The 24140-nt window shown below is 42.4% G+C and overlaps 1 protein-coding gene across 10 annotated transcripts in view; it reads left to right on the forward strand.

Annotated features, from left to right (window-relative positions):
* Window positions 1-23669, forward strand: part of MIER3 (MIER family member 3) — a 146025-nt gene extending 122356 nt beyond the window's left edge. For all 10 annotated transcript variants that reach the window (XM_033930962.1, XM_033930953.1, XM_033930991.1 and 7 more), the window contains 4 exons: window positions 1721-1815; window positions 15318-15445; window positions 15765-15910; window positions 18575-23669. In XM_033930962.1, the coding sequence (XP_033786853.1) occupies window positions 1721-1815; window positions 15318-15445; window positions 15765-15910; window positions 18575-19023 (818 nt within the window). In that variant the 3' untranslated portion in view covers window positions 19024-23669. The remainder of the gene's footprint in view (window positions 1-1720; window positions 1816-15317; window positions 15446-15764; window positions 15911-18574) is intronic.
* Window positions 23670-24140: the final 471 nt, after the last annotated feature.

The raw sequence follows: 24140 nt of genomic DNA on the forward strand, positions 1-24140 counted from the left end.
TGAATTCCACCTCAACCAATTCATTGTTTTGTCTGTTTTCTTTCCAAAGGCACATTCCCATCCTGGGGAAGCAGCCCTTCACATCTTGGATTGCAAGAGTATTTTGTTATACTATCTGAATCAGGCTAAACCTCATAGAAAGCCCTCCCAACTCTTTGTTGCCTTTGATCCTAATAAGCTCGGAATTGCTGTTTCCAAGTGAACCTTCTCCATTTGGCTAGCAGACTGTATCTCCTTCACTTATATTCAAGCTGGGTTGATACTACAAGGCCATGTAACAGCCCACAATGTACGGGCTATGACTACCTTGGTAGCCCATTTTCATTCTGCATCTATTGATGACAACTGCAAAGCGGCTACTTGGTCCTCAATTCATATAGGGATTGTGTGGCACTGTGATTAGAGCTACAGTCTCAGCACCCTGAGGTTACATAGAAACATAGAAAGACGACGGCAGAAAAGGGCCACAGCCCATCAAGTCTGCCCACTCTATTAACCCACCCCATTGAGTGCTAGTGACCTAGTTCCTTAACTTGACCCTCGTAGGGATCCCACGTGGATGTCCCATTTATTCTTAAAATCGAGCACGCTGGTGGCCTTGATCACCTGCACCGGAAGTTTGTTCCAGTGATCTACCACCCTTTCCGTGAAGAAATACTTCCTGGTGTCACCATTAAATTTCCCCCCTCTGAGTTTGAGGGGGTGCCCCCTTGTGACCGAGGATCCCTTGGGAAAGAATATATCGTTTTCCACCTCGACACGACCAGTGACGTACTTAAATGTCTCAATCATGTCACCCCATTCTCTGCGCTCCTCCAGGGTATAGAGCTGCAGTTTGCCCATACCCTGGAGGAGCGCAGAGGTTGTGGGTTCAAATCCTGTGATGCTCCTTGTGGCAAGTCATTTAATCCCCCATTGCCCCAGGTACATTAGACAGAGTGTGAGCCCACCAGGACACATAGGGGAAAAATGCTTGAGTATCTGAATGTAAACAACTTAGGTTATAAGTGGTATATAAATGCTTACATAAAATAAAATACATTTACCTTTCACTACTATTTAGAACACAATATCAGAAAAGACGGTGAGTTTAGGCAAGTAGTTCTGCACAATCTATTCTCTACTTCAAACCAACTCTTCCACCAACCCTGTGGAGTTTTACCAGGTTCCTTTATATTCAGTGTTCAACCTCTTCCAGAGACATGATCCTGGCAGCTTGGGAGTTCTACATATGATGATGATATGCTAGCTTGTCCTTGGCAAAAGCAAAGATACTTACCTGTAGCAGGTGTTCTCCAAGGATAGAAGGCATATATTATTACAACCCACCTCCCCTAGCTGGCTTCTTAGCTTTGTTACTTAACTTATGGTCCCATGAGATGATATTGTGCGGGAAGCACGCAGTGTGGGTACTACCTAAGAAATTTAAAGTGACAGTGGACTTTGCAGTGTCTGTACCAGGTGCCTTGGATGACATCACCCACATGTGAAAATATATGCTTGCTGTCCTCTGAGAACTCCAACTTTGCTTTCTCTCCAGATTAAGTAACCCACTGAAGTCTAGCCTGTTTTATGAGAGTAAAACCAAATTACACAACTTCCTCTTAGTTTGGGTTTTTAGAATATGTTGAAATAATGTTTTGAAGAAGTAAAACAGTGCTTACTTAATCTCTTGACTTTTTTTCCTCTCCTTCCCTCCCTCACTTGGGGGACCATCCAGATGAGATGGCTGCATGGACAGAAGATGAATGCAGACACTTTGAGAATGCACTTATAGATTATGGAAAAGATTTTCATCTAATCCAGAAACATAAGGTAAAATTTGGGTGCCTGAAAAGACAAACATTAATTCTAAACCTCTGTGATCTCTGATAGGTCTCTCTTTCAGTGGAAACGAGTATGCAGGCTAACCTTGTTCTTAGACCAAATGTTTGTGGATAGCTTTGATAGGCATTCTGAGAATCAAAACTGTTCATAGTCCTCTGGTACCAACTAGAACTGGAATCCCAATGTTAAAAATGTTGTTTTGAAGAATCATGTTGCAATTTTATAAGCTAATTTCATATAGTTTTCTGTTTCGGATACACAGGAGTACATATTTGAGCTGTTGATTCCCACTTCCTGCGAAACTGCAAAAGGGTATCACTTTAAGAACTTAAAACTCCTCCCCTTCGACAGTGGAGAACAGCACCCTCCTCAGTTTTTCCTTTTGCAAGCAAACTCGGAAGATGTGGTTTGCTCTGCTTCTATTTGTTATTTTTGGGTATTTTTCCATCTGATTTTTGAAATTCTTCATGGCTTTGGTACTCAGAGGTCCCCTGCTTGGGCATACTCCATCAGGGAAAGGATGCAGTCCCATATGGGAGGACTGCTGCTCCCAGACCAATCTCAGAGTATCTGCGGAGCCAGCCTGCTTTGGGTCCCATCAGGAGCTCAGGGTCTGACACCCTGGGAGCAGCTCACCTGCTGATTTTTAGCAGAGGCTTCATTCCAGGTATCGGGACCCGGCAGCACAATTTCTCTCCCCATGAGGGTTTTCGAGGGTAGAAATCTGTGGTTGTGATCTGTCCTTCTGGCAGCCAGAAGAATTCCTTTGACGGTTGAGGTCAGTGCAATTTCTGAGGCAGAAATCCTTTCCCTACAGCCAGGCTCATTCAGACAAACAGGTACTAGAAGTTACAATGAGTACACCTATTATTCCCAATTGATCTTTAGTTTTCAGTTTGGGGTTTCTAGAGTTAGTACTCGGTTTCCCCTCCTTCAAAACCCTAAAATTGCTATTTTTTAATTTTTTAGAAACATAGAAACATAGAAATAGATGGCAGATAAGGGCCAAGGCCCATCCAGTCTGCCCACCGTAATGTCCCTCCCCTACCATTGCCCTGTGAATAGATCCCTCCTCTTCCTTTGCCCTGTGAATAGATCCCACGTGACGATCCCATCTGGCCTTAAAATCAGGCACGCTGCTGGCCTCGATCACATGTAGTGGAAGACTATTCCAGCGATCAACCACCCTTTCTGTGAAAAAGAATTTCCTGGTGTCAGCTCGTAGTTTCCCTCCCCTAATTTTCCACGGATGCTCTCTTGTTGTCGTGGGACCCTTGAAGAGGAAGATATCTTCCTCCGTCTCTATGCGGCCTGAGAGATACTTGAACGTCTCGATCATGTCCCCCCTCTCTCTGCGCTCCTCGAGTGAGTATAGCTGCAATTTGTTTAACCGTTCCTCGTATGGGAGATCCTTGAGTCCTGAGACCATCCGAGTGGCCATTCTCTGAACCGACTCCAGTCTCAGCACATCCTTGCGATAATGCGGTCTCCAGAATTGCACACAGTATTCCAGGTGGGGCCTCACCATGGATCTATACAATGGCATAATGACTTCCGGCTTTCGGCTGATGAAGCCTCTGCGTATGCAACCTATGACTTGTCTTGCTTTGGATGAAGCTTGCTCCACTTGATTGGCAGCCTTCATGTCCTCACTGACGATCACCCCTAGGTCACGTTCTGCTTCAGTTCTTGTTAGGATCTCGCCATTTAGGGTGTAAGTCTTGCATGGATTTTGGCTGCCCAGGTGCATAACTTTGCATTTTTTGGCATTGAAGCTGAGTTGCCAGGACCTAGACCAGCGCTCCAGTAGGAATAGGTCGTGCATCATGTTGTCGGGCATTGAAACATCATCTATTGTGCATTTGCCCACTACATTACTTAGTTTGGCGTCATCAGCGAATAATGTTATTTTACCCCTAAGCCCTTCTGCCAAGTCCCTTATAAAGATGTTGAATAGGATTGGGCCCAAGACCGAGCCCTGTGGCACTCCACTGATCACCTCCGTCATTTCAGAGGGTGTGCCGTTCACCACCACCCTTTGAAGCCTACCTCCAAGCCAGTTCCCAACCCATTTCGTCAATGTGTCACCTAATCCTATAGAACTCATCTTGCTCAGCAACCTGCGGTGTGGTACGCTATCAAATGCTTTGCTAAAGTCCAGATACACGATGTCCAGGGACTCTCCAATATCTAGCTTCCCCGTCACCCATTCAAAGAAGCTGATCAAGTTGGATTGGCACGATCTCCCTTTTGTAAATCCATGTTGACGGGGATCCCGTAGATTCTCCTCATCCAGGATCTTATCCAATTGGTGTTTTATTAGAGTTTCCATTAGTTTGCTTACTATCGATGTTAGACTCACTGGTCTGTAGTTTGCTGTTTCCATCTTGGAGCCTTTCTTGTGGAGTGGAATGATGTTAGCTGTCCTCCAGTCCGACGGAATGCTGCCTTTGCTAAGGGAGAGGTTGAAGAGCTTGGACAGTGGCTCCGCCAGGACATCACACAGCTCCCTTAGCACCTGGGGTGTAGGTTGTCAGGCCCCATTGCCTTGTTAACCTTGAGCCTTGATAGCTCACTGTAGACACTGCTGGGCGTAAACTCGAAGTTACTGAATGGATCAACTGAGTCAACCCTTGTCTGTAGATGAGGGCCAAGCTTCTCGGGTGAAGACTGAGCTGAAGTATTCATTTAATAGTTGGGCTTTTTCCGAATCCTTTTCCACATAGTCTCCGTCTGGTTTCCTAAGACGTACAATCCCGCCTGAGTTTTTACTTCTGTCACTGATATACCTAAAGAAGGATTTATCTCCCTTCTTGATGTTTTTTGCCAGAGACTCCTCCATGTGAAACTTAGCCTCCCTGACTGCCGTTTTGACGGCTTTTGATTTGGTCAAGTAGTCTGCTCTAGAGACCTGTTTCCCTGATTGTTTGTAAGAGATGAATGCTTTTTTCTTCTCCTTGATAAGGGCCGAGATCTCTGTAGTGAACCACTTCGGCTTATTGTTCCTTCGTTGTTTACTTACTAATTTAACATAGCGGTTTGTCGCTTCCTGTATGGTGGTTTTCAAAGTCGACCACATTTCTTCCACGCTATCAGTTTCTTCCACGCTATCGGTTTTTGTTCTATCTCCAACAGCCACGGTAGTCTTCTTGGATTTTTAGCGATCTCATTAAAAAAAAATATTTTTCTACCTCAAAACAGCTCATTTTTGCTAGTGGCAGAGCTTTCTAGTCCCGGATCTCTGCATTGGTTGTACAGAGTTGCTAGTTGAGGAGCAGCCGTGTTCCATGTGCTGCAGGACACGTGAGGAAGGGATGGGACCTTTGGGCTTGGCCCCCATTTAATCCTTCAAGGCCTTAGAAATCCCAGAAAAGCTGATCTAAGGGGAAGAGATCCTGCTCAGATGAGCCAAGCATCTCTTATCCAGTCTAGGAAAACGCAAGGAGCCTCGGGTCCCCCAATGCAAGGCTTCTCTGACTTTCAGTCTGTTATGGAAAGCCTACTTAACAGAACTGGAAAGCGCTGCCTTCAGGCTAGTCTTCTCTGCCTAAGGGGGATCCTTCTCCCATGCAGGCGTCCCCGCCTCATAACTCATCGGTTCCAAGTGTCAGTGTTCCTTCGGAGCAGGACTGGGATGACTGGAAGTCCCTTTCCATGCCTTTATTATCGCAAGGCTCTTCTGCGACAGTGGATGATTTTGGATCTCTGATGGGGTCCAGTAATGGCGACGGATCACAGTGATTCCCTCTCTGCATCGCCTTTTCAGGTCAGCTTCAGTTTCCCATGTCCTTTTTTACACCCTGTCTATATTGAAATTTGATGCTCGGCAGACTTCCACCTCGCAGTGCTCTGTCATGTATGGCACTAATGCACAGATGAACCTTTTTCGTGCTCATTCAGATCTTTCCTCCTTGGTCACTGACCAATGGGGGAGGTACCTGAAAGCTCTCCTAAGGTGGCCAAAACTACATCTCAGCTCTATCCTATGGCTCTGGACTTCCAGCAGCTGTTTGTTCAGCTAAAGGTGGATTCCACAGTGGACCAAGTGATCTCCTTTAACTTAAAGAATTGAATGTCTATAGTGTGGTGTAACTCTGTCGTCTAACCTAGCGCACTGCCCCCATCTTTAAAAAATAAAAACCCAAAACAAGCCTTCCCTCTTTTTCTTTTTCTGCTTAGCTCTGTCATTAGAAGGGATAAACACTTCTGACTAACTTGTCTTTCATACTGCAGGAAAGGTTTATTTTATTTTATATAGTCAGACCAGAAAGCAGCTTTAAGGTTTAATCTGCAGTTGGAGATTATAGCACAAAAGCTGCTAGCTAGATTTATTGGTAATATTTAGAATTTTAAAAAAGGGGGGTGAATGTAGATTCCAGCAGAATTTGTATCATAGTGTCTCAATTGCTAGGCCCTCCAACTAATCAAGATGAATTTCATTCAGTGCAATCATTGTGGTGTTTTAGTTCCCAGGCACACTATCTGGAGGCTCAAGGCTTGCCCCATCTGTCTTCATCTTGCTAGTATCAAAGAGGAGCACTGTAAACTTAAGCAGGAATTGGAGGCAATTAAAGCAGCTATAAATAAAACCCAGGAATAAATGGATCATTGTAGGTTCAGGTAGACTGTGGCATGTGACACAGAAACATCCACCTTCATAATTGTTGCCCCTAAATAATCCCTTTGCTCCGTTAGAGCATTATGATGCTCAAGATAAAAGAACTGAGGAGGAACTAGAACCAGTGAAGATAACTTGTAAAGTTATAAAGTTATAAAAAAGCTCAAACCAGGAAAGTATTGCTGCTAGGGGGATTCCATCATCAGAGGGATTAACCTTGCAACACAGGACAAGGGACTCAAAATAGTGACATGCCTTCCAGGATCCTCAGCTACCAGAAATGCCAGACAAATACTGTCTGTAATTATTATCCATCTTGGAACAAATGACCTAGCTAACAATAACCTACTTGCAGCGCAGAAAGTATTTTGGGAGCTGGGAGAGGGGATAAAACCTTTTGTAAAGACTCTAGCTTTTTCAGAAGTACTGCCTACTTATGGAAAGGGAGAGGAAAGAGTACAAACTATTGACAACTTCAATAGGTGGCTCAAAGCCTGATGTCATCAAGAAGGCTTTAGGTATTTAGGAGGATGGGGCAATATATGGAAAAACAAGAGACTGTATTGTAATGATGGGCTGCACCTTACCATGGCAGGAAAAAGAATCCTGGCTGAGAAATTCAGGCAATATGTTTCTAGGTATTTAAACTAGAAGATGGCGGTGGTGTATGTATGGAGGTTACTTCCAGTGGCCACCCCGGGAAAAGGCAAGATTTGATGTTGATAAAGATAGCAATGAAACGGCCTTTTCGGTGGCCATGCGTCGCCTTGCCTGGCTTTGTACTGTAGACATGGATCCGAAGCTCCAAGATCGACTCGCTAAGATCCCAAGTCAGGGCAATGAATTGTTTGATGACTATCGAGGCAGCTACCAAGCGTTTATCAGAACATGAGAAGTCCTTTGCTTCCATAATTAGACCAAAGTCAAAACCATCTAGGGCCAAGGGCTATAGGACTGTTCCATCCTACCAGAGGCGTTTTCCTCAGAAGGCAGCTCCTTATTCGAGGGTTCCTCCTAAGAAACAACAACAGCACCCAAGGCCTCTCAGTCTTTTTGACCAGCTAACACAGGGCATAACCTCAGTCGTTCTGCCTCTGTCCTTCCCTCTTCCCATTGGGGGTCGTCTCCATCATTTTTACCAACGATGGGAACTCATCACATCCGACCTCTGGGTTCTCTTAATATTCAGAGAGGGTTACTCTCTTCATTTTATGAAGATTCCTCCAGATCTTCCCCCAAGAGAGTATCCTTCCAACCCTTCCCAGATCACCCTTCTTCTTCAGGAAGCTTAGGCTCTGCTTTGTCTCCGTGCCATCAAGGAAGTTCCCTTGGCACAGCAGAGCAGGGGGTTTTACTCCCATTACTTCCTTGTTCCATGACCTATCTTGGACCTTGGAGCTCTCAACAAATTCCTTGTCAGAGAAAAATTTCAGATGCTGTCCCTGGCATCCTTATATCCCTTTCTAGATCAGAACAATTGGTTATGCTCTCTGGATCTCAAAGAGGCTTATACTCACATCCCCATTCATCCAGCCTCTCGCAAGTTCCTCAGATTTCGGGTGGGAAATCATCATTTTCAGTATAGAGTGCTACCCTTCGGCCTGGCATCATTTCCCTGAGTGTTCACCAAGTGCCTAGTAGTAGTGGCAGCAGCTCTGCGCAACCATGGTCTGCAGGTTTTTCCATACCTGGACGACTGGATCATCAAGGACTCAGCATCTCAAGGGGTTGTTGTAGCAACTCAACGAACTACTTGATTCCTCCAAAGTCTAGGGTTCAAAATCAACTTTCCAAAGTCCTACCTCCAGCCCTCTCAGACTCTACAGTTCATCGGAGCTGTACTGAACACTGTGCAACTCGGAGCATGCCTTCCTCAACAACGTCAGGATGTTCTTATTCACCTTTGTCACAAAGTATCATTCCTCACTTCAATCTCAGTGAGACACATGATGATTCTCCTCGGTCACATGGCTTTTACAGTTCACGTGATTCCTTTTGCCAGACTTCACCTCAGAATTCCCCAGTGGGCCCTGGCATCTCAGTGGGCTCAGGTTTTCGACCCACTCTCTCAGCACATTACAGTGCCTACTTCGTTGAAACAGTCTCTCCACTGGTGGATGCTCTCTTCCAATCTTTCCAGAGGTTTACTGTTTCAAACGCCCCCTCATCAGAAGGTCCTCACGATGGATTCCTCGACCTACGCTTGGGCTCATCTCGATGGTCTCTGTACTCAAGGCCACTCTGTACTGGTCCAGCATGGATCGTCAGTGTCACATAAATCTGTTGAAACGCAGAGCGATCTTCAGTGCTCTCAAAGCTTTTCAGCATCTTCTCTTATTATTATTATTAAGTTTATTAATTTCAATCTTAATTACCAAGCATAACTTGATTTTCAGCATCTTCTCCGCAATCAAGTAGTCCTCATTTAGACAGACAATCAAGTCGCCATGTACTATGCACACAGTTTAGGCAATAAGATTCTAGAATTAGAGACCGAAATAATGAATGCCGACCTTGACATGGTGGCAATATCCGAAACTTGGTTCACAGACTCTCATGGGTGGGATATGGCTATACCGGGATACAACTTATTTCGTCAGGACAGAGAGGGAAAGTCAGGGGGAGGGGTGGCACTATACATTAAAGAAGACATCAAAACTACCAGAATCACAGATGTCAAGTACACCAGGGAATCCCTATGGGTGAACCTGGCCAGAGGCAGGGAAAAATGCCTGTATCTTGGTGTAGTATATAGACCTCCAAGACAACTGGAAGACAAAGACTCCAAATTAATTGAAGACATAGAGAATATCACTCTATGGGGAGACGCTGTTCTGCTAGGGGACTTCAGCATGCCTGACGCAGATTGGAACTCATACTTAGCAACAACCAGCGGCAGCAGGAGACTGTTAACATCCATAAAGGGAGCACGACTCAAACAAATGGTATTGGAACCCACTAGGGCCCAGGTGATCCTGGACCTGGTACTCACCAACGGGGATAGCGTCTCGAAGGTCTCGGTAGGAGATACGCTAGCCTACAGCGACCACAACATGGTGTGGTTCTACCTCAGGAAAGATTTCCCTAGATCAAACGCGAAAACAAAAGTACTCAACTTCCGAGGCACTGACTTCAAACGCATGGGAGATTTCGTCCACCGGACACTGCAGAACCAAGCTACGACCGATAATGTGGAAGCCATGTGGTCATCCCTGAAATCTACCATATATGAAGCGACAAGCCTCTACATTAAATCAGTACACAAACGGCGGAGAAACAACAAACCCCAATGGTACTCCGCAGAAATCTCGCACCTTGTCAAGGAGAAGAAAAGAGCATTTATTTCCTACAAACGAACGGAGACTAGGGAAGCTAAACTAGAACATAGGGCGAGGTCTGCAGCGGTCAAAACGGCAGTCAGGGAGGCCAAACTTCGAGTGGAAGAGACTCTGGCAAAGAACATGAAGAAAGGGGACAAATCCTTCTTCAGGTATATTAGTGATAGGAAAAAGAACACAGACGGGATAGTATGCCTTAGAAAACCAGATGGGAACTGCGCAGAATTAGATTCCGATAAAGCAGAACTACTGAATGAATACTTCTGCTCGGTCTTCACCTGCGAGGCACCAGGACACGATCCGCAGTTGCAGACAAGGCCCAGCGTGGAAGACCCGTTTCAGAATTTCGAGTTCACACCTGGCGACGTCTACTACGAACTGGCAAGACTCAAGGTGAACAAAGCCATGACACCGGACAATCTACACCCCAGGGTGCTCAGTGAGCTGCGTGATGTCCTGGCAGAACCGTTATCAGGACTCTTCAATCTCTCCCTAAGTTTGGGGAGAATCCCCATAGACTGGAAAACATATAACGTCGTTCCACTGCACAAAAAGGGTTGCAGCGCAGAGGCTGCAAACTACAGACCGGTGAATCTCGCATCAATAGTATGCAAACTCATGGAAACACTAATCAAACGTAAATTAGACGAAATCTTAGATGAGGAGAATCTACGGGATTCCAGTCAACACGGATTCACCAAAGGTAGGTCCTGCCAATCCAATCTCATCAGCTTCTTTGACTGGGTAACAAAACAGTTAGACTTGGGAGAATCCATGGATGTCATATACCTAGACTTCAGCAAAGCTTTCGATAGTATCCCGCATCGCAGGCTGTTGAGCAAGATGAAATCAATGGGGCTGGGAGAAACACTAACTACATGGGTCAATGACTGGCTGAGTGGCAGACTTCAGAGGGTGGTAGTTAACAGTACCCTCTCTAAAACATCAGAGGTGACCAGTGGAGTACCGCAGGGCTCAGTCTTGGGCCCGCTCCTTTTCAACATATTCATAGGGGACCTAACTCAGGGGCTTCAAGGTAAGGTAACGTTATTCGCTGACGATGCCAAACTATGCAATATAGTGAGAGATGGCAATTCACCCAATAGTATGACACAGGACCTACATTTGTTGGAGCTTTGGTCCTCGACCTGGCAGCTAGGCTTCAACGCTAAGAAATGCAAGATCATGCACCTCGGCAGCAGAAATCCGTGCCGAACTTACACCTTGAATGGTGAGACCTTAGCTAGAACTTCAACAGAACGAGACTTGGGAGTGATCATCAGCGCAGACATGAAAACTGCTGATCATGTGGAGAAGGCTTCATCTAAGGCAAGACAGTTGTTAGGTTGCATCCGCAGGAGTTTCGTCAGCCGGAAGCCTGAAGTCATAATGCCATTATACAGTACCTTGGTGTGCTGAGAGTAGAGTCGGTGCAACGGCCACCAGGATGGTCTCAGGGCTCAAGGACCTATCGTACGAGGAAAGGCTGAAAAATTTGCGGCTGTACTCACTCGAGGAACGTAGGGAGAGAGGAGACATGATCGAGACGATTAAGTATATTACCGGTCGTATCGAGATTGAAGAAGAGATTCTCTTTCTCAAAGGACCCTCAGCCACAAGAGGGCATCCGCTCAAACTCAGGGGCGGGAAATTTCATGGCGACACCAGGAAATATTTCTTCACCGAGAGAGTGGTTGATCCTTGGAACGAGCTCCCGGTGCAGGTGATCGAGGCAAACAGTGTGCAAGAATTTAAGAGCAAATGGGATGCCATGTGGGATCCCTTAGAGGGTTAAGCCAAAGGAACCTGTCACCAGGAGTGGGATCCCTAGGATAGTAGACTTGGGGGTGGGTCAGTAGAGTGGGCAGACCTGATGGGCTATGGCCCTTATCTGCCGTCATCTTCTATGTTTCTATGTCAACAAGCAGGGAGGAACAGGATCTGTCCCTCTCTGCCAGGAAGCTCAAAAGGTGTGGAATTGGGCAATCCATCACAACACCGTTCTAAAAGTATTCTATATTCAAGGAGAGAAAAACTGTCTAGTGGACAAATTGAGTCATCCTCTCCAACCTCACAAATGGACACTTAATTCCTCGCCTCTACATCACATTTTTCTCAGTGGGGGACTCCTCAGATAGATCTTTTTGCGTCTCCCCACAACAACAAACTACCTCAGTTCTGCTCCAGGATATACTCTCCTCATCGCCTCAAGGCAGATGCTTTTCTTCTGGAATGGACGAATCGGTTTCTATATGCATTTCCTCAATTTCCTCTCATTCTTAAGACACTCGTGAAACTCAAACACGACTATGCCACCATGATTCTGATAATTCCTTGGTAGCCCAGACAACCGTGGTTCTCCCTTCTACTTCAACTCAGGAGCAGGGAGCCACTACTTCTACCAGTTTTTCCGTCTCTGCTTACACAGAGTCAGGGGTCTCTACTTCATCCCAACCTGCAGTCTCTACACCTGACAGCTTGGTACCTCTCAACCTAACTGCCACTCTACAGTTTTCTCAGTCTGTAAAGGACATTTTAGAGGCTTCCAGGAAACCTACCACTAGAAAATGTTACAACCAGAAATGGACTAGATTTTCTGCTTGGTGCACCATTCATCACAAGGAGCCCTAATCTACCTCCTTGTCTCTAGTTTTGGATTACCTTTTGCATTTATCTCAATTAGGACCCAAATCCACATCCATTTGAGTCCATCTCATTGCAATTGCTGCTTTTCATCAGCCTATCGAAGGGAAACCCCTTTCTGCTCATCCTGTGGTTTCCAGATTTATGAATGTCAAACCACCTCTAAAACTGCCTCCAGTGATTTGGGATCTCAATGTTGTTCTTGCTCAATTGATGAAGCCTCCTTTTGAACCAATGGCTTCGGCTCATCTGAAATATCTCACTTGAAAAGTGGTTTTTCTCATTGCGCTCATGTCTGCTCACAGAGTCAGTGAGCTACAAGCTTTAGTAGCGGACCCACCTTTCACAGTATTCCATCATGACATGGTGGTCCTCTGTACTCATCCTAAATTCTTACCAAAAGTGGTTTCAGAATTTCATCTCAACCAATCCATTGTATTTCCAGTGTTTTTTCCAAAGCCTCATTCTCATCCTGGGGAAACAGCTCTTCATACTTTGGACTGCAAGTGTGCTTTGGCTTTCTACTTGCAACGCACTAAGCCACACAGATCTGCTCCTCAACTTTTTGTCTCCTTTGATCCAAACAAGTTGGGACATCAAGCGCACCATCTCCAACTGGATGGCTGCTTGCATCTCTTTCTGCTGTGCTCAGGTTGGACTGCATCTATAGGATCGAGTCACAGCCCACAAAGTCAGAGCCATGGCGGCATCAATAGCTTTCCTTAGATCTACTCCTATTGAGGAAATCTGCAAAGCTGCCACTTGGTCCTCGGTTCATACTTTCACCTCTCATTATTGTCTGGATTCTTTTTCCAGATGGGATGGCCATTTTGGCCAGGCAATTTTACAAAATTTATTCTCCTAAATTGCCAACACTCCCACCATCCCATTCTGGTTAGCTTGGAGGTCAACCACATATGAGAATATGCTGCCTGCTTGTCCTGGGATAAAGCACAGTTACTTACCGTAACTGGTATTATCCAGGGACAGCAGGCAGCTATTCTCACAACCCACCCACCTCCCCTGGTTGGCTTCTTAGCTATCTATCTGAACTGAGGAGACGCGCGCCCTACGTTGGGCGGGAAGGCACTCTCACATGTGCAGTGCGGCAGTCGTGAACTTTCTAAAGTTTTACAAGCAAGTCTGCTTGCGAGGCTGTCCGCATTGGGGCTCCGTGGATGAAATCACCCACAAGTGAGAATATGTGCCTGCTGTCCCTGGATTATACATATTAAGGTTAGTAACTGTGCTTTCTGGAAAAAGGACAAAGTCCTGAGACCCCGCCCTGTCAGTCCGGAGTTCGGACGTATACATGTGTCCAGAGCTGGAGCTTTTCTCCTGTCAGATGATTTAAAAATTAAAAAAGCATAAAGTGAGTGAGTCTCTACAAGCATAAAGTGAGTGAGTCTCTACAAGCTCCATAAGTTTAATACTGGGTGCATTTTGTTGGGTGCATGTTGTTGGGTGGTGTCTGTTTGATCCACCTAGGTTGTTTAAAGTGTTGTTTAACCTTGTTTACTATTTCTTACAGAGCAAAACAGAAATATTTTTGTGGGGAGTCTTTCCACTTTCACTCCTCCCTATTTCTCTGTTTTAGTGCTATTTTATTGCTTTTGTACAAACTGAAGGGGGCTTTACAGCACTGGAGAAGAAGGAAGAGCTGAAGAATGTAATTGTGTATAAGGGAATATCTCCTATTATCCCAGGACAAGCAGGCAGCATATTCTCTACATGTGGGCGACGTCACCAACGGAGCCCCCTAGCAGACATTCGCAAGCAGACTTGCTTGAAGACCTTCAAGCTTGCGATTGGCCCGCGCATGCGCGCGTGCCCCTCCCGCCCGACCTAGGGCATGCGTCTCCTCAGCATGGCCTCAGTTCTATGTTTTCCGCGGAGCCAGAAGCACTGCTCCCTTGCTGTGTGTGATCTAGTAGTCCCTCTTGCACCGCAGTTTTCTTTGTTATTTTCGTTTAAGTCGCTGTGCTCGCGTCTTTATTAATTTTTCTTTTCTTTTTTGTCTTTTTGACCGGGTCTCCGGTCTTGCTCTGGCCGCCTAGCCTCGCAGGGCTGCGGCCGTCTTTTTTCTTATGTCCTGGCCTCGCATCAGGTTCAAGAACTGCACTAAGTGCAACCAGGTTATCTCCATCATCAATCCCCATCGTTGGTATGTGGAGTGCCTGGGTGCAGAACACCGTGCTGAGCCGTGTCCGCGTTGTGCGACTCTGCAACCATGGGCTCTTCGACTGAGGATGGCCAAGATTCTTCAACTTTTTGGCCCGATGGATCCTGAGGGACAGGCCTCGAGTTCGGAGTTCTCCCACATGTAGAAAATATGCTGCCTGCTTGTCCTGGGATAAAGCACAGTTACATACCGTAACAGGTGTTATCCAGGGACAGCAGGCAGATATTCTCGCAACCCACCCATATCCCCGTGGTTGGCTTCTTTGCTAGCTATCTGAACTGAGGCCACGCTGAGGAGATACATGCTTTAGGCCGGGCGGGAGGGGCACACGCGCATGCGCGGGCCAATCGCAAGCTTGAAGGTCATCAATCAAGTCTGCTTGCGAAAGCGTCCGTTAGGGGGCTCCGTTAGTGACGTCACCCACATGTAGAGAATATCTGCCTGCTGTTCCTGGATAACACCTGTTACGGTAAGTAACTGTGCTGTATCAGGACTCGTATTCCTTTTTCCAGAAAGAAGACTGAAGCAAGTACCTAATGTTCCCTTATTAATTTTTGTGTGTTTACCACTTCTGCTTCTGTTGATACAGGAACCTCAAGTGTTTTTTTTAAATGTCAGTTTAGGAGTTTTAGATATCTTTCTTAAAATGTCTGACTAATATTAAATGTGGATATTAAAAAATAATTGGACAACATTTTTGCTTTAACAGGTAAGAACTAGGACAGTTTCTGAATGTGTAGCTTTTTATTACATATGGAAGAAATCAGAACGCTACGATTACTTTGCCCAGCAAACGAAGTTTGGAAAGAAGAGGTACAATCACCATCCTGGTGTCACGTAAGTGCATCTTATCTAGGAATAATTTGCATCTGGGGTTGAAATGTTTGGGTTACAGTATAGTCCCTTCCCTCTTATATCAGGTATTTGGATGAGTATATATGGCACAGTTCTGAACATGGCTGAAAGATATCCCTGTAGGGTTCCAAGTCAAAATGGACCTAATCACATTGCCTGTTTTTCCTGTTTTCTGGTTTGTCATTAGTTCTGTATACCACAACATGGTGGGTACTATTAGACATTGGTCTAATCAGTTTTTGCCATGAGAAGTCAGTTGTTGGTACTCTTAGTGCCTAATCATATAAGGTGATCTTTCCAGGGATTATATGGATCGGTTGGTTGATGAAGCACAAGTTCTTGGTGGAGCAGACGGTTCTTCAGCCTTAAATTCTAACAGCAGAACAGAAAGCATTCCTGACCAACAACTCAGCATTCTGAATGCCATCACAGCAAATGACTTGACAGGTAAATAATGACTATGATAGTCATATTTTCAGGTGTTACAAGGCATTCAGGCCTTAACTATTAGAGGTTAACATTGCTGCTGTGCCAATTTGCTCAAGTTGGTACCAGAACATATCTTAAAACTTATCTGTCTTGGAGGCTACTTGTATATCTTCCAGGTTACTGTGCTATAGTCATGGAAATTTACAAAAAAATTAAAATATCAGCTGCTATAACCCTATACCTGGTGACCATCCTTTCTCTGAGGAGGACAAGCAGGCATAATATTCTCACATAGGTGATGTAATCCATGGAGCCCGGTGCAGACACTGCCGTAGTGCACTGTTACTTTAAATCTTTGAGACATCTTACCTATTTAAATGGAAGAGATTCTCCATCTGGTTTGCATCCAAAGCATTAGACCCTGTTACACCTTATCCATCCCTCTTGAACTATCTCCTCCATTTCTAATACTGGCTTAAAAACAGAGTATACTTAAGTGCTACTAGTGCTTTCCTCTTGAATAGTAAACCTGTCTGTCACCATCCTCTGGTAGCCTTGTTTACGAAAGGGTTATTCTACACCAAGTCTATCAAACTGCCTCCAGTAGTGTGGAACCTTAATATCACCCTCACTGTCGTCATCAAAGCTCCATTTGAACCTCTTCATTCCTGCTCTCAAAAGCTGCATACATGGAAAGTCATTTTTCTCATTGCATTCACTTCTACCAGGCAAGTAAGTGTACTGGCAGATCCCCTTTATACTAGGTAATGCACTAAGGTAGTATTGAAATTCTACCTCAATCAATCCATTATTCTTCCTGTCTTCTTCCCTAAGCCATACACTCATCCTGGTGAGGCAACGTTCCTTTCCTTGAACCGCAAGCATGCTTTATCTTATCTGGACCGTATAAAACATGATAGGAAATTGTCACAGCTTTTTGTATCCTTCGATCCTAACAGATTTAAGATTTCTGTCACCAAATGTACCATCGCTGCATGGCTAGCTGACTGTATCTCCTTTGCATATGCTCAGGCTGGGCTGACCCTTCATGACTGTGTCACCACCCATAATGTAAGATCCATGGCTGTCTCAGTAACCCATTTCTGCCCTTCCTCTATTGAGGAAATTTGCAAAGCAGTGACATGATCTTCTTTCCACACCTTCACCACTTGCTACTGTTTGGAGCAAAATTCTAGGTGGGATAGCTAGTTTGGACAAGCAGTTCTGCAAAATCTTTTTAATTCTTGAATGACAACTATGCCCTCAGGCCCTTTTTTTCCACCAAGGTCATATTTTAATTAATTACCAACTTGAATTTAAATGCTGAGCCTGGCAGTTAGAGAGTCCTACATGTGAGGATATTATGCCTGCTTGTTCTTGGATGTTTTGTGCTTTGTTTTGCTGTCAAAGTGGGTATGCATTTTCTACAAATTTCAATGGGATATTCACAATTCTTTTTAAACATTTTCATAAGTTCTGAAAAGTAGTACTTCTGATTCACTTAATTTCTCCTTTTTAATTTATTGCACTTAATTATATGATTGATGATGATGCAAAAGGCTCAAAGTGCCCAGTCAAGCACAGTCCAAGCTGTCAACAAGATAAGCATGACTATCTTCAAAACAAATTTACTTACCAGAATGATATAGGACTAAGCAGGAAAAGGAATAAAACTGATAAGTTTCCATACACAAACATCATCTAGGCTGCTTTAAGCCTTGTTTCTACCCACTACCAGTTTACGTTTTCAAGATGAGCAGATGTATAGCTATACCCAACTTCATCTGTTCCCACCCACAGCTTTTATGTCTTTGTATAAGTTGTAACTTGGCTACCTTACTGCTGTACTTCCGGTTGCCTGTTGTCAGTCTGAACCTGGGTAAGTCCTTCCACTTATGTGTGTCCTGCAACTCTACTGTAAAGAGGAGGGACTGAGCAGTTGGAACTTATCCTTCTTAGTCTCCTCCTATTTGCTCTTTGCTAGGGCCACTTAGCTGAATAGTCACTCCTGTAGGGAGTAGAGCTTTTTGCATTAAAATCACATTCAAGTTTCTTGTTGACAGATGTGAGGAAGAGAAGAGAGGGAATTCTAGCAGCTTCTTTAAGAATTTTTGTAATTTCAGACATATCTTACCTCTGTGTTAATCCTCCAGTTTCTCTCTTGAATGTTTTTAGGACAGCAAATATATGATTTTTCTTCTACCTTTCTGATTCCAGATTTCCTTGTACGAGAGTTGTCCCATTTTTCGCCAGTCTGTTATGAATGCTTCATAACTGTATATATATCGATATATTTTTAGTTCCTTACTTTCTCTTATAGACATCTTCTGTGTCATCATCCAGATCTGTATTCTTATCCAGCTGCATGGCCCATAAATAAGTTTCAATAAAATGGAACCATCTCTTCCCCCCTCTCTTTTTATGTGTTTTTCACTCCATCTTCTATTCTACTTTCCGTTCTCTAGTAAATATGTTATTTAATGCCTCAGCAGCATCTTTTTAGTGAATCTTATCATTCTGTCCCACTACTGTTGCTCGCATTTAACATTAGTTTTTAATTAACAGAGTTCTTGTACACACATTACTCATTAGCTGTTCATGATTACCATGTGAAATACTCAGCTTAAAGATAGATGTTGAGCAGTTGGTGAACTTATTCCTTTATTTTCTGTTTCCTTATAGCATTGACCAATAATGTGGACACAATGTGCAACTCCTCAGATGTGAATTGCCTGGATAGCTTTACTTCACTGGAGAATTTACCTCGAGGACCAGTTAATCATGTGCCTGTTGCAACAGAAGACTTTCTTAACTTGCCTACTAATGGTGAAAGCGATTGTTTTAACTTATTTGAGCCTGGATTTTATCACTCAGAACTCAATCCTATGAGTATATGCAATGAGGAGTCGGAGAGACCTACAAAAAGATTAAAAATGGGAATTGCAGTACCAGAGTCCTTCATGAATGATGTATCTGTAAATAATCTGGGTGTGGACTTTGAGAATCATACACATCATATTACAGGTGCCAAAATGACTGTCTCAGTGGCAGACTTCAGCAGCTTGTCTGCAAATGAAACTAGTTTTATCAATTCCCATACATTACATCATACAGCCCTTCAATCAGAATGACTGCAGAATTATTTCCCTCTTCTGAAAACAAAACAATGAGTATGCAGTTGAGGTAAATCTGATCAGGAAGATCAGGTTTGATTAGTCTTTCACTGGAAGTATGAACTTTTTCAACTATGACATCAGTGATGTCTTTGTATGTATAAAACTATATCTTGATTTTGTCAAGAGTTATTTCATTTCATCAATGTGGAAATGTTATATAATGTTCAGCAAAGTTGGAGGCTTGGATTGAACTATGTGGTGCAGCTTTAAGCTCTGCTTCTTTTTTTTTTTTTTTTTTTAAGCCTGTAGACAGTAGGCTACCATCTCAAACCAGCATAGAGGTTCTGAACTGAATGAATCAATTTCTTTGAATCTAAGCTACCTTTGCTGATTGAGTGCAGTGGAGTAACATGTTTACAGGTACCAGTCCTAATCCCTGCTTAATGTAGCATAATTTTTTTTTCTTAAAGACAGGGTTTTAAATCTTTCATTTGATAACTGCGCAATCTTGCAAAGATTTTCTTTTTCCCCAGAACCTTCTCTCATTTGATAACTAAACTAGAGCACTTGGGTGTACAAGACAGCAGGTTCATCTTTATGGAAGCTCGCACAAGGGACATAACGTGCAAAATATGAAGATTTATGCTTGGACGCAGTTACAGAATTAAAGAGCATGGCTACCTTACACCGAGATTGAACTCTACTGCCAATAGAGTTCTGTGTACTTAATTAATGACCTTTTGAATTTTGTGAACTTGTATTTTGGTGGCTTTTGTCCACCATTTTGAAGGTTGTAATATAAATCACTCAATGACTTGTGTATGTTAAACTTTAAGGTAGCTGACTGTCAGCAAAAGTCAGCATGGTCTGAGTTACCACCAAGGTTTACATTATGGGAAATGTCTTAGGTTGTTTAGAGTACTGCAGTTCAAAGTATTTTCTCTGTGAGGGACTGTCTAGATTTTATACAACGAAACCTTGAAGTACATTCTTGAATGGTTGCCTCAGACTTATGGGATCAGCAGCAATTCAAAAATGTCTCTTGCAAGAACCATAGTGTCCACGCTTTGTTTGTGTTCAGCATAATTTCATGACATTTGTAAATGATAGCTGGTGTTAAAAAAAAAAAAAAAAAATTAAGTTGAAGTTAAGTTGTATTGCACATAGCAAAAGAAAACTTAGAACAGCATGTAATATAATGTGCTTCCAAGGCTTATAAGCCATTTATGTTGCTTTGTTTTTGATGCAGCTCATTCTGCAGTACAACTTAATTTGTACAAAATCTGTTTACTTCTTGCAGATTGCACTGTCTAATCCAAAATGATTGCCACTAATTGTGTTGCCTGAAACTTTGCTCGCATTGGTAATGGTTTGGTAATTGTTTATCTACCACTTCAAGGTCATGCTCAGTAATTGGGATTAGGGTTCCATTTGAAATGGGGAGGGTATTTATTTTACATACTGTGAAATGTGTTGACATCAGTTTGGGATGCAGCATTTTTCTGGGGGATTTTCTCAGAAGTTGAATGAAGAGTGCTTGTGAAGTGTTTACACAGTAATATATTTACATTGAATGATAGTATGGTACAGAGGACAAAAAGCAATTAGTGGTAACGTTACATCATTTAATTTATATATTGTATCTGAAGTATCTTATTCCTGTAAGTACACAGTTTAATAACGGGTAGCCTTGACTCTACATATTAATCTGTGACTTTTTAACATCAAGTTTCTGCTTCTTGTTGCTGTTTTTATTTTTTTGTCGTGCTTAACTTTGTACCTTTTTAATTTTTTTGTTTGACTCAATCATTTTTATGTAATTTTGAATAATATTGGATATAATTTGTCTTTGTTGCGCATTTCAGTTTAACTGTGGGTTTACAGTAGCTGGTCTGTATAGAATTATTACACAAGGATGACTGAATGCTTATACCAGTTGCACTTAAATGAACAATGCCCATTTTCTGTAGCTAATGCAGTATATAGTCAATTCAGTTTTTCTATCTATGCATTGCTGAAATCCGAATATAGAGGGAGACTGTTTGGTTTCTTGTCTAAAGTTTTGATTGTCAGCAGGTTATACGGACACTTTAGTTTTTTAATAAAAGGAAAATGACCAAAATTCAGAAAATATAAGAGAATGAATTCTGGCTAGCAAATTAGGGTATTTTTTTCTGTTATAAAGTGCTATTCTAATGGAGCCTCTCAAAGGTGAGAGTGCTAGCTAGCTAGTAGTTTACTTTTAATTCCTTACTATGAGGCAATAATTTGCAAGATTTTGTAAATATCTGTAAAATCTACATATCTTTTTAGATATCTATTTCAGTATTGTTTTCTGACTACTTCTCCGGTGTATAGTAGCATTTTTGTGCATGCTTGATGTGCTTTCACAAAGTGTACCACTAAGACTTGACCCATGTAAAATAGCTATTTATTGATTTATTTTTTTTCCTAAAAGCTGGACTTCACAGTTTCTTTTCCTTCTCAGTTAAGTTTCAATTTGAGAATTTGTTACTGTTTATTAAAAGAATTGCGTTTTAGGGATAGAATGAAGAGAACTTGTATACATGTGAAGACTTTCCATTGCCTTTAATTGCTAAATGTTAAAGCACAATTCTTATAGAAAACTGTGATAAATTCTTTGTCCTTTGTACAGCATTTATTTCCCCTTCCATGTGAACAAACCAAAAATCCATGCTGAACAATTGCAGTTTGCTAGGGTATGTCAGTTACAGATTATTTACAGGGAATGTGATGAAGATTGCTGATTCATTTAAAAGTATAACTGGTGCTGTGATGATAGCAATACTTTTTATTTGGTATTATTTTTTCATTTTAAGGTTTTAAAAAGGTGAATTTAAAAGCCATTTTCACATGTAAAACAGTGTTTTACTTGCAGAAATTGGCTTTTATAAAACTACCCAGTATGCAGATAAAAGTATGAGCATAGAGCCATTTTACATGTACTACTTGGCATTCTGGGGCTGTAACTGAGGAAGAATCTGGAACTTCGCACAGACATTTGAATTTTTGGAAGTATGCATTTATTTTTCTCCAGAAAAGTATTTGCAAAAAGTATCAGGTGTAAATATGTACTAATATTTTTCTTGGAATCATTTTCAAAGTAGTGCATGTACCTTTATTTTGAATATCTGCAAAGTCAGAGTGAAAAGTACGTATGTACCTTTTACTGACATATGCAGTTATAAAAAATGCCCCTATAGGCGTAAATCTATAAAGGGTACCAAAAGTTAGGCGCCAAGATGCAGTGCACTAAACCTCAGACTCCATAAAATTTGCCAAAATTTGGGTATGATCCTGAGATGTGCACAGAACTTAATTGGTTAATTACTCAATTAAGAGCAATAATTGAGTGCTAACAATCAGTTGATAATTGGCACTAATTAGTATTTGTGCACGTATATGATTGTGCACTGTTCTATAACACTGGGCGCCCAAGTCCCATAGTGTGCAGCTCACAAGGGAGCATGGTCATGGGAAGCTTGGGGGCGTTCCAGAAATTTGCGTGCAGTGTTAAAAGAATTTCAGGGATGTGCACCCAAATTGGGCGCCAAGAATTATACCTAGTTTTGGTGCAAGTTCTGGTGCCCAAATTTGCACATGGGAACTTGTGCTTCGCGCTATTCTAGAAAGGGCTACTCAGCCCGGAGCAATGTTTATAGAATAGCACGGAGTGCCATTTTTCTCTGGCACTGATTTTTGAACCACAGTTACTGAATTTGGCTCTAAGTACTAATTCTATAATGGCATCTGGGCATCCAGATATCTTTACAGAATTCTAGTATAAACCAGCATTTATTCGCTATTTAAGCATGCCCACTTATGTCATGTCTGTAGCAGGCGTGACAAACATAAATGGGGGACTTCCTATGCCTCGCGTATGTGTGCATCCTCTTGCATTTATGTTTCTAAACGTGTTGCATGCCTGTGTTATAGAATACCGCTGAGCACATGGCTAGCACTTACATGCTTAAATGTGATATTCTGTAGCTTACGCATGCAATTGGCACCTACCTTTTAAGCAACCTGTTTCAGAATGAGGGGGTAAATGTATACTTCATGTCACGGTCACACTGCTGAATTTACTTGAAGGATGTACAGTGCTGTTTGCTAAAGAATGTTAGAGTGTACAATTAGGTCAATGAATTGTGCAATTGTTTCCTCTTCTGTTTTCCAAACTGAGGACCTTAAATGTGAAAACCTCAGTCCCAATAGAGTGTTGAACTGCTATTTAATTTTACCAAAGTCTCTAGAATATAATATTTAAATTTTGAATGTAAATTAATAGAGGAACTGACCAAGAGAAAATTTTTGCTTGAGAAAATATTCCTGTAGGCTATGATAAGCACACTGTCAACATGCCTCAAACAAAGGACTATCAGATATTTAGAGATGGTTATTATATATTCATTTTGTACTAAAAGGAGGAAACTTTTACCAGTTATATTGTTAAAATATGTATGAATATTCTTTAGAGCACCAGTGATTCTCCTTTACACCTAGTCAAAATAAGTTCCCTGTGAATAATATGACTAATTAGTGACAATCAGAGTAATTTTTAGTATCAGATGTTCAGGAGGAAGTCGCTGCTGCATTGATTTTAATATTTGTACATAAACACTGATTTTTTTTTAGCATTATTTTGTATTTTGTTGTACTTTAATACCTGGTGTACAGTTCCAGAAATAAATATCTGGAAACCTTTTTTCCCCTTATTTGTCAAAATGTATTCCTGCATCTACATCATAAAGGCTGTCCATGTTCTTAATGGTTCATGAAAGAATAATACTATGGCAAGACAGTTGGAGAACTAGAGGAGTCTGTATGACAGTAGTGTTGGAAATTTGTTCAGCTAGTTAAGAGAATTTAATAATTGTGCCAACACTAAACTCAGATTAATCACATCATGAGATTCCCTTCTACTAGTTGCTTTCCTCTCGATACTTTGCATTGGATAAGAAAATAGTAAAGAAACTTTTCATCCATGGTTGCTAGCACTTTTTTTTCTGCTACCTAAACTGTCATTAAGGTATGTATGTGTACTACTTTAAAAAAATAAAATAAAATCCCATTTGGTCAGATTTTCCCCTCCTATAAATCTGGCCCAGTGG

The sequence above is a fragment of the Geotrypetes seraphini genome, chromosome 1 (genome assembly GCF_902459505.1).
Source record: "Geotrypetes seraphini chromosome 1, aGeoSer1.1, whole genome shotgun sequence".
Lineage (NCBI taxonomy): Eukaryota > Metazoa > Chordata > Amphibia > Gymnophiona > Dermophiidae > Geotrypetes > Geotrypetes seraphini.